The 10,580-nt window shown below is 63.6% G+C and overlaps 4 protein-coding genes across 4 annotated transcripts; 2 read left to right on the plus strand and 2 right to left on the minus strand.

Annotated features, from left to right (window-relative positions):
* Positions 1-27: 27 nt before the first annotated feature.
* Positions 28-3,353, minus strand: MICPUN_95059 (predicted protein; the record flags this gene model as incomplete). Its single annotated transcript, XM_002504520.1, has 2 exons — positions 28-3,117; positions 3,222-3,353. 2 exons carry the CDS (start codon positions 3,351-3,353, stop codon positions 67-69), a joined length of 3,183 nt encoding a protein of 1,060 aa, XP_002504566.1. The 3' UTR covers positions 28-66.
* A 346-nt stretch (positions 3,354-3,699) lies between these two features.
* MICPUN_61270 (predicted protein) lies at positions 3,700-5,076 on the plus strand (the record flags this gene model as incomplete). Its single annotated transcript, XM_002504210.1, has 1 exon — positions 3,700-5,076. The coding sequence occupies one exon, from the start codon at positions 3,700-3,702 to the stop codon at positions 5,074-5,076; it is 1,377 nt and encodes a 458-aa protein (XP_002504256.1).
* Positions 5,077-5,646: 570 nt separating this feature from the next.
* Positions 5,647-6,641, minus strand: MICPUN_108885 (predicted protein). Its single transcript, XM_002504521.1, has one exon. It carries the CDS (start codon positions 6,498-6,500, stop codon positions 5,688-5,690), a length of 813 nt encoding a protein of 270 aa, XP_002504567.1. The 5' UTR covers positions 6,501-6,641; the 3' UTR covers positions 5,647-5,687.
* Positions 6,642-9,026: 2,385 nt separating this feature from the next.
* Positions 9,027-10,544, plus strand: CHP1 (predicted protein; the record flags this gene model as incomplete). Its single annotated transcript, XM_002504211.1, has 1 exon — positions 9,027-10,544. One exon carries the CDS (start codon positions 9,027-9,029, stop codon positions 10,542-10,544), a length of 1,518 nt encoding a protein of 505 aa, XP_002504257.1.
* Positions 10,545-10,580: the final 36 nt, after the last annotated feature.

Below are 10,580 nucleotides of genomic sequence, written 5' to 3' on the forward strand. Positions count from 1 at the left end.
GGACGACGGCGAGGGTACGCAGCGCGTACGTCACGAGGGCTCTCATCGATCAATCACAAGTCTAGCTCAAGCCTTCGCGTCGTGCCTGAACACCGTGAGGTTCTGCGTGAACCTGTCCCGGTTCCTGCTCTCCAGGCTCCGGGTCACCTCGCTCATCAGCTTCTCAAAGCACCCCTCCATCTTCCCCCGCTTCGCCGGCGGCATCGTCGCCGCGATCTGCGCCTTCAGCTCCACGTACTGATGCTCGCACACCAAAATCAGCGAGAGCATCGGCCGCGACAGCGACCACTGGTTGGCGCAGTCCTCGAACAGCACGATGTCGAACAAAGTCCGGAGCATGTCCGGGAAGATGCCGGGCTGCGCCTGCACGTGCCTCGCCAGCTCCTCCGACCCCCTCTGCGGATTCTCCCCCGCGACAAGATTCATCGCCTTGAAGTAAAAGCCCGCGAGGTTGTCAATGGCGCTCGCGCACTGGCTAGATATGCTGACGTCCAGAGACCTCAGACCCGCCTCCAGAGATCTCGCGATGTGTCCAAAAGTCGGTGCGTCGCACGCGGCGACGACGGCCATGTGCGAGTGGCACAGCACCTCGACGAGCGCAAAGTAGCTCTTGGCGACTTTTCGGTACGTGAGCACCTCCTCCAGGGGCATGGACAGCGACAGCTGTATGGCCACGGCGAGCGCATCTTTCAGCGCGTTGTCCCCGTAAAGCTCGAACACCCCAAAGTTAACGTAGTTTCCGCTCAGCGCGCGCATGAGCACGGTGAGCGCGATCCAGATGCCCTTAAATCGCAGCGGGTACGCCTCGCTGCTCCCCGGCTTTGGCGGCGGCACCTGCATGATCCGCTGCCCGTAGGCGACGATCAATTTCGAAATCTCGCGGAACAGTAAGATGCCGTTGACACTCGAGGGCTCGAACGTCAGGCGCTGCGTCTTGTTCAGCACAAACTCCGCTACGAATTTGAGAAGCGGAGTGGACACCTGCGGATCGTCGGCAAAATTTTCCATCGCCCGCAGCAGAAGCCCCGTGTGCCGCGGGTACATCCAATCGAACAGCAGGCCGTACGTGCGCCTACTGTTGGCGGCTGACGCAATGCCGCGCAGGTCACGGAATAAACCGATGAGCGTGTGCTTCACCTCGTGCGTGCGGAAGGTGTGCGCGTCAGTCGCCGCCAACCTGTCGCATAAATCCCCAAACGGAGCCATAAACTCGTGGAATTTTTCCGCGGAATCGTCCATGAACAAGAGTCTGCCGAGCGTCGCGTAGAAAATCGTCCTGTTCCGCGTGTTCGCGTACTGCGCCAGGAACGGGAAGTGTTCCGGGGTGTGCGCGACTAAGGTGCCTTTGATCGCGTCCAGACGCAAAAGAAGTTTACCGGACATGAAGCCCACGGCGAGGTCCTGCAACAAATTCAGCGAAGACTCCACAACTTTGCTGCACTGCGCAAAAGACTTCAGGTTCATCGTGATCTTGGTCACCGTCAGGTTCATGACCATGAGGTGATCGTGGAGACCCATGCGCTCCGACAGCTGCACGTACACCTTGCTGCTGTGCATCGCCTGCTCTCCGACGTACACCTTCCGGAAGTTTCCAAAGAAATTGAGCACCGCCAAGTCGAGCCGCTGCCTCGACTCGGCTCCGTATCTGGTAGCGTGGAATCCCATGTCCATAACCTGTATCAGCTGGAAGACCCGAAACGCGAGATCGCCGTCCAACGTCTCCTGCGGCTCCGCGCTCGAGCACGAGAGCCGGCCGCGGATCACCGCGCCGACGATGTACACCAGCCAGGTGAGCCTGCCCTCCACAATCTCCAAATTTCCCGGGTGCGACCCGAGCGGCATGTTGGTGCACTGGTTAAACTCTGCGATCGCCGGGTCGAGCATGCGAACCAGGAAAGCGACCGTCGTGTCGTACTTGAACCTGCACAGGTGCGGGAGCGACTCGAGCTGATCCTGCAGGCGTTCCTCGTCGTCCAAGGGGTCCTCCTCGGCCTCGCCTCTCGCAACCGCGGTGACGCTGTCCAGCCGGGAGGTTATGAACGTCTCCGTGATTCTCGGCACGTACGCGTCCAGCATGCTCGGCGTTTCGCCTTTAAGGTACGGCACGCTCGAGATCAATCGCGACCACAGCGCCAGGAGGTAATACACACTCGCGGACGCCCACTGCCACGACTGCAACGAGGTGAGGGTAAACTCCGCCACCGCGTTGATCCAAGCCTGATACCCCGGAACCGCGACGAGCTCCGACAGCTGGTAATTGGTCTTCAGCCGGGACAGGAGCCTGCAGAACTCGTGGTAGTTGGCGTGCTCGCCCAGGCCTTGGTTCCGTGCGAGAACCTCCGCCGTTCCAGAAATCAGTCGCTGCAGGTACGCGTTTCGTTCCGTCTCGGACGCGAAGAGCGACCTTCGCACAGACGCCATTCGCACCAGGCACTCCAGCGCGACGTTACTGACCGGCGGCGCGCTGTCCCTGTACACGTCGAACATCAGCTGCATCGTGGCGGGTTCTTCGATGAGCGAGCGCCAGCTGGACGGCACCTGGATCGTGCCGATGTCCTCCGTCGATTCGTCGAGGCTCGTGCCCACAAAGTCGTACGAGAGGCAGGCCAAGACCAGCGACGCGGCTTGCTCTTTCAGCCGAGCTTCGCTGGACTGAGAAGCCTGGAGCTCCTGCAGCGCCTGAAGCGAAACCTGGAAGATCTGCAGGAGCGCGTTGTGCCTGAACGATACCGCGATCTTCCGCTGCGCGATCAGCGACGTGCCCGGGCTCTGCTGATTCATCTCCGTGACCAACTGGTTGAAGATCTTTAACCCTATGTGGTAGTGCGTGTTGTTCTGCTGCTTCAGGAAGTTCATAACCTCCGTGACGATCTCCCTGTGCGCGTCGTTATCCGCGTCCAGCCACGCCGTCTTCGTGATTCGCGACAGCAGCTGCACCAGCGACGTGACCACGAAGCCCTCCAGCGAGTTGCCCTTGTTGGCGAGGAAGTTTATCACGTAGTTTCTCATGTCGATCTTGAGCTGGCCGCCGAGGCCCGCGTTGTCGGTGAGGAGCTTGGTGAGCGAGGAGGTGGCGAAGAGCTGCGCGTAAGGGCTCGTCGCGCTGTCCAGTATGGCCTGATGGGTTCGGATGAGGGCGTGTCGGTCAGGGGTTGGTTCGGACGCGATTATTTTTGCTCATCAGGTTTTGCCGGGTGAGGAAAAGGTATCGGGGCGCGCACCTTGCACTGCGGGATGTAGTCGACGTTGACCGAAAAGGGGCGCAGGGCGTTCTCCGCGTGCGCCCGCTCCGACGGATCGTGTCCATTGTACAGGACGTTGCATAGCTGTTCCAGCTCCGGAAGAGACTGCATCGTTCACACGCTAACAATTTGTCTGCTCCCCCTGAGGCCTCGTCAGATCCTGCTGCCCCACCTGATGCGGACGGGTTCTATCCCTTTTGTCCAGCCCGATCGACCGCACAAGCGCTCGCCTGTCTCCTCTCGGCTACGACGTCTATTCCGACGCCCGAGACCGGATCACAGGTCACGCCACGCCTCTCCGCGCGTCTCCAAAGTGCCGCCGCGTGACACCTGAAGGAAAACCTCGTTCTCGAGACCCCAAACGTACTGTCTGGTGCGTCTTTTTTGGGCGCTCAAAATTGGAGCGGCGCTCAGATCGCCCGGGGAGACGGGAGGGGCGAGGGGGTGAACGTGCGCGATGACGTCGACATCTCTTCCCAAGCCGCGGCTCTTGATGCCGCGGTACACGGACGCGCAGGTTTTCCGCGTCATCTCCGCTTTCCTGTCCAGGCGCGAGTTCACCTTCACGCAGAGCATGCTCGCGAAGGAGGCGGTCGCGAAGGGGCTCGTGAGCGCGGGGGACGGAGACGGCGACGACGATCTCGGCGACGAGGCGCTCGGCGAGCATCTTGCGTTCCTTCTCGCACAGCTGGCGGACGAGGGCGGCGATGAAGACGCAGGAGAGGAGGACGAGACGGGGACGGATGCCGATCACCTGGAGCGCGTCGCCGAAGATGCGGGCGGCGACGACGACCACGACCACGACCACGACAGCGAGCGCGACGGGGAAGATCGGGAGGACGACGAGCACGAGGGCGATGCGTTCGCCGCGGACGCCGCGACGGAGGCCACCGAGATCGACCGCAAGAGCATCGAGCCCGAATCGAACGACGGCAGCCGACGCGTGCGCAGGAAAAAGACCCTCGCCAAGGAAGCCGACGAGGCAGCCGCCGACGCGCCCGACGACGAGGAACCCGCCGAGGACGACGCCATCGGCGACATACTCGCCGACGACGAGGTGGACGACCTCGAGGACATCGACGACGACGCGACGCACGGGGCAAACGACGCCGATGAGGACAAAAACACGACGGCGACGGCGACTACAACCGTCACCAAAACGACCGTCGCCAAACCCGCCGCTTCGGATGCCCCGACCGACGCCACGGGCGCCATCACCAACGTGGGCGGCGACGGCGGCGGCGAGGAGGATGAGGTCGCGCAGCTTCGCGCCGCCGCCGCGAGGACGAGGGTCGGCGGCAACAAGAGCGGCGGCGGTGGACGCGGGGGCGGGGGCGGAAGGGAGAGGGGATCCCGCGGTTCCCCAAAGCCGGAGCCCCCTCGAGGATCGCAGGGCGGCTCCGCCGGCGGCGGAGGTCGGCGACCGAGCAACCTCGGCGGCGGCAGGCCCAACAGCGGTTTTCACGGCCCGCCCTTGCCGAACGGGCCGCCCCCGATGGGACGCGAACCGCCGCACATGCAGAGGCGCGGTCCGCCGCCCGCGGGCGGGCCCAGGGGTCCGGGCCCGATGGGGGGCCGGGGTCCGATGCCGATGGGGGGGCCGCGCAACGACCCGCCGCCCCGCGCGTTTCCTCCGATGGACGATCCGGGCTGGGGACCCGCCGTCGGGCGGGGACGGGGCGGGCGAGGCGGACGCGGGCCTCCGATGCGCGGAGGCGGACGCGGGCCGCCGCCCGGGCCGCACCAAGGCGGACGGGCCCAGCAAGGTGGCCGCGGGGGCAGGGGAAACCTCGGCGGACGCGGACAGAAGCGCAAAATGGCAGGCGGATACTGATCTGAATCGAACGTGGAATGGATGCGCGATCGAACGGGTACAATCAACATCATCGACACGGTTATTTTCTGATCACCATGGACAGCAAAGGCAGCACTTGACATCATCGGGGAGACCTCTTCGTTTCATTCATTCATCGCACTCATAACATCGCCGAAAAACTTGTGTGAAATTTGTGACCTTTTTGTAGCTCGAGAGATGGACGGCGCTGTTGTCACCCTGTGCACTCGTGTATAATCTCTTGATTTAGCGTCACCTGGTCTCCGGTCGCTGGCCGTGTCTGGATTGGTGTGCCTGGATGTAATGGGCAGGAGCTGGATTCCCTGAAAACTGACTCACCGAAAAATAGCTCCTGATCGCCGCGATAAAACTTTCGAACATTTGCGCGTACTCTGGCTCGTCGCACAGGTACATCTGGGTGGGTGGAAAGGAACGAACTAACCGACAATTAGCCCTCCCGAAACCGTACTCCACTCGTCAAACACAGGATTCAAAACAGCAAAGCAGTAGCAGCAGGTAGGCTTCAGCAGGTAGAAGGTAGACTAGCTTCTTAGCGCAGCAGGTAGAATTACGGCAAAAAATATGCCGATAGCTTAGCGATTCATTCAATGTCACCGCCTAGCGAACGGATTAAACGCATCTCCCGTCCCGTCCGGTCGCGCAGCCACCGGAGAGGACGCGTCACGCGACGCCACGCGTCTGAGCCCGCCCCCCTCGCCCCCCGCGGCAGGTGCCGCTCTCGGCGACGCCGGCACCGCCGCGGCCGAGTTTGACGATGAACCGAAGATGGAGAACATGCTCGTGACGCTCGACACCGCAGAGCCGACCGCCTCGAGCCCCTGCCCGACCGTGTCCGCTATGATGTCCTCCTCCGCGGCGAGCCCATTCATGATCCCGTCCCTGCACCTACGGGTTTCGTCCGGCGTGAATTTCAACAGCGTGGCCAACACGGGGAGAACTTCGAGGTGGTCCTTGTGACCCGGCATCTCCAACAGTTTCACCACCACATTCTTGAGGTACATCAGGTCCTCGGCGCTTGCGCCGTCATCTTTCCCACGCATAGCCTCGAGCTCCCCGCGGAGTGTGACAATCTCGGCGGCGGCGGCGTTTCGCTCAGATTCGAGCGTGACGACCCGCGCGGTCACCTCGGCGAGCGACGCGGCTGCCGACTCGTTTTCCTCGAGATTCTTTTTCGCCGCATCGAGCTGCTCGGTGACAGACTCGAGCTCCGAACGAAGCCGGGCGGTCTCCGCAGACGCCTTATCCTGCTCAGCCTTGAGCGCGTCGATAAGCTCGTTAGCTTCGTTGATCGCGCTTTGATTGCCCGCCGCCTCCGCCGCCTGCGCCTCCTTAACTGACAGCTCAGCCTCCTTTGCGGCAAGTTCGCGCGACAACTCGTCAACCTTCATCTTGAGCGATGCCATCTCCGATTGAAGCGATTCCGCCTTTTCTACCGCGACATCCTTGACGTTCTCCAGCGATTGGATGCGCGCGTTGGCGTCGGCGAGCGCGCTACGACTGGCAGACGCATCCGCGGCGTCAGAATCCTGTCTTTCAGCGAGTTCCTTCGTGGCGGCTTCCAGCTGCGCCGTGACGTTTGCCAGTTCGTATCGCAGCTTGTTGGTCTCCTCAGCTGCGACGACGGCGTCGCTCGCGATTTTCGAGTAATTTTCCTCCATCATCTCTGCCTGTTTCGTCAGTTTTGCCTTGTACGCGTCGGCGTCGATGAGTTTAGCGTTTGCGGCTTCCAATTCAGCCTTGGCAGCCGTGAGCTCCTCTCGAAGGGATTCCGCCTCCTCCTCCATAAAAAAGGTTTCGTTGGTGAACACCTTCGCCGCGCCCTTCAGCGGGGTGCTCGCGTCCACGGAGGTATCCGCTGAAGACGGCGTGGGCGACACGGGGGTCTCTGACCGGCGCGCCTGTTGGCTGGGGCGCGCGCGATCGTTGGCGGTTGACGCCTTGACCCACGCAGCCTCCATCTGTTCTTTCCTCCTCTTCTCCGCCGCCGCAGCCTCAGCCTTCTCGGCTGCGCTCGGGGACGACCCGAGGAACGAAAGCGTGGATCGCGCACCCGCGTCCTCGTCATCCTCCTCGAGGCCGTCGAACGGCGCGCCGTCGGAGGCACGCGCGGTGCTCGGCTGGGACCGTGCGAGTTCGGTCTTTGCCTCCGCCAGTTTTTTCTGGAGAGCTTCCGCCTCCGCGTCCTTGGCTGCGAGTTTCTCGCGAAGTTCGCCCAGCGATTCCTCGTTGGATCCCCGCGCCCTCGCGAGGCTAGCCTCCAGCTCGACAACCTTGGCGAGCAGCGAATCGCGCTCGGCGACGAGTGCGGTGGACGCCTCGGTCAGCGCGGCTTTCTCCTCGTCCAGCTGAGCCATCTTCATCCTCTCTGCTTCCAGCTCCGCCGTCAGCTTATCGCGTTTGCCCTCCAACTTTGTCATCCGCTTCTTCACCTCGGCCACCTTCTCCTCCACGTTGCTTCGCTCCGCGTCGTACCCGCTCGTCGCATCTTCCAGCTCACGCTCCTTCTTCTCGAGCGCCAGCTGTGTCGTCTTGAGCTCGGAGTTGACGACCGCGAGCTCGGCGTTCGCGGCGTCGAGCGCGGACGCGTCCACCATCGCCTCCGATTCGCCCCTCGCGGCGACGACGTCAGCCTCAGCGATTGAGAGCCTTTCCGTCAGCGAAGCAATCTCAGCCGAGAAACCCTCGGCGGCTTCCTTCGAGGACGCCAGCTGTGCGCGCGCCGCCTCGAGCTCCGCCTCGAGCGCGGTCTTCTCCCCGTGCGCAGCCTCGAGCCGTGCCTCGAGAGTCGCCTTCTCGCCCCGCGTTTCCTCGAGGCTCGCGGCGACGGCGGCTAGCGCCGCCTTTGTCTCTTCCCTCGCCCTCTCGCTCTCGTCGTGCATCCCTTTGAGCTCCTCGGCCTGCTTGTTCATGGCTTCCACGCTGGCACGAGCCGCGTCCAGGTCTGTCGTGGTCATCTTGCGCCGCTCGTCCTCCTCGTCCTCGTCCTCGTCGGACTGAAGGATGCCCGCGGCGGCGGCGTGCATGCTCTTTTTCTCCTTGGGCGTCGCGCAAGGGGTGTTGGCCTGTACCTCCGCGAGTTGTCTCTGCAGATCTGCGAGCTCGTCCATGAGTTTCTCGATCACCGCCTGCTTCATCTCCTTCGTCTGTTCGAGGTCGTCGTGGAGGCGCCTGCGCATGGACTCGTCGCTGGCCTGGATCTTGCGCAGCTCGGCTTCCTGCTGGTCCCTGAGGCGCGAGATTTCCGATCGAGCCTTTTCCTCGGCGAGAGAGTCCACCTGTTCGGCTGCGGCCGCGGTGGCGGCCTCTGCGGCGGTCGCGCGCTCCTTCGCGGCGGCCACGTCGGCGTCTGCGGCCTGGACTTTGGCGTTCAACTCGGCGATCATGGCGTCTGAAGCATCAGCCTTGGCGCGCACCGTCGCGAGCTCATCTCTCGCGTCCGTGGCATCCTTGGAGAGTGCCGCGTTCTCGGCTGTGAGCTCCTTGAGGCGCTTATCTGCCGCCTTGAGCTTCTTGGCGGACGTCTCCAGAGCCTTGGCGAGCTGCTCTTTGGTCGCGCCAGCGAGCGCCGCGCCCGCACTTCCGCTCTGCGCGCTCTGGGGGAGTTGGATGGTGGGGTCGGGATGGCTGGATCAGCGGGTGAAAGGAGAAATGTTGAATCTCCTTTTTTTGAACCGAAGAACCGCGGCTCCGCGCGGGGTCATCGACGATCCACAGGGCGGGTTCGGGAACGAAGCGGACATCGGGGGCGTACCATGGCGTCTGTATGTGCGATTGGGACGCGATCGGCGTCTCTCGCGTCTCCGCACGAATGGCACCCGAGTTCGCTCTATCTTGCAGATATTCGCTTCGCGATCAGCACCTGTTTCGTCCAGCTGTCAGCTCGTCCCGTTTCGACTCTCAACTCTGCACAGCTGTCGGCGTCGGCCGTGATGGCGGGCGCGGCGGAAGGCGCGCCGCCCGCCGGCGATTCCGATCCCACTGAACCGCCGCGATGCACGCACGTCATCGTCAAGCGCGGCAAGACCAAGACGTGCCGGCAGTACGCCAAGCCCGGCACGTCCCCGCCCATCTGTGGCAACCACCTTCACGCCGTCCACCCCTCCGACAGGATCCCGTGCGAGCACTGCGGGACGCCGGTGCTGACGCGCGAGATGAAGAAGCACGTGGGTAAGTGTCCGGCGTACCTTAGAGTCGCGGATGCCGAGTCCATGCCGTACTTCGCGCGCGATGCCAACCTCGGAAGCGACGATGAGAACGTCGGTGCCGAGCCATCGTCGTCGTCGCTTCCGGAAAACGAGGCGGTGCGCCTTCCCCGCGGCGAGGAGCTGAGGGCGCTGGTGGCCAAGGTCCGGCGCGCGTGCTCCGATGCGGGCATCGACGCGAACACGCCGACGCTAGAGCCGATGTCTGACGCGAGGTGCGATGCCGCGGTCGCGAGGCTCGCGGCGGCGGCGGCGCGCGCGAGCGGCGGCGGCGGGGGCGTCGGCGGCCGAGCGACTCGCATCGCCCCGTTCAACCCAAGGCACGCGCGGCAGCAGGCATCCATCGTCTCGCACATGGCCGCGGCCGGCCTCGTCCGGGTTCGATCTTCCGACGTTCCTCACGACGACGCGAGTCGTTCGCCCGCGTACGTCGAGCTCGGAGCGGGACGGGGGTACCTGTCCCACTTCCTGATGGACGCGTACGGTCCCAACGACCTCGTGTTGGTGGAGCGGCGAGCGTACAGGTTCAAAGCCGAGCGAAACATACGGGGAGGAACGAGCGTGGGAGGGGGAAGGGCGGGCACCTCCGGGGACGGGTCGGCACCCGCGTCGGCACCCGGTGCGTCACCCGGGACGAAGGTCGAGCGCCTTCGCGTGGACATCAAGGACCTCGACATCGCCGGAGTCGAAGCCGTCAAGGGCCGCGACGTGGTCGTCACCGGGAAACACCTCTGCGGTTCCGCGACCGACCTGGCGCTGCGATGTTGCCTGGCGAACACGAACGGTGGATGCGATGGAGACAAATCGTCGGCGGCGGCGTGTCGCGTCACCGGCGTCGCGCTGGCCACGTGCTGTCACCACAGAAGCGATTGGCGATCCTACGTCAATAAGCCGTTTTTGCGCGATTTGGGATTCGGCAGGGACGATTTTCCGAGGCTCGCAAGGATGTCTTCGTGGGCGTGCGACGGCGCCGCGCCGGGCGTCGGCAGTGTCAAGCGCCCGCGTTCGCCCACGGGCGACGTGGACGAGGACGAGCATCAACAACCGATCGAAGAGGCGGACGACGGGGAGATGTCAAAGGCCGAAAAGCACGAAATCGGAGGGATGATCAAGACGCTCATAGACGTCGGCCGGTTGCGGTGGCTCAACGAACGGGGCTTATCGGGACGTCTGGTAGGGTACGTGGACACGGGAGTGTCCCCGGAGAATAGGCTCATCGTGGTATCGCGCGGTGAGGGTAGATAGCTAGTGACTTAATAGGTATTCAGGAGATGCCTCTGG

Source organism: Micromonas commoda, chromosome 9 (genome assembly GCF_000090985.2).
Source record: "Micromonas commoda chromosome 9, complete sequence".
NCBI lineage: Eukaryota > Viridiplantae > Chlorophyta > Mamiellophyceae > Mamiellales > Mamiellaceae > Micromonas > Micromonas commoda.

What these genes read in the sequence shown, in the direction of transcription:
- MICPUN_108885 (XM_002504521.1), bottom strand. Translation starts at nt 6,500, where the DNA reads ATGGCATCGCTCAAGATGAAGGTTGACGAGTTGTCGCGCGAACTTGCC.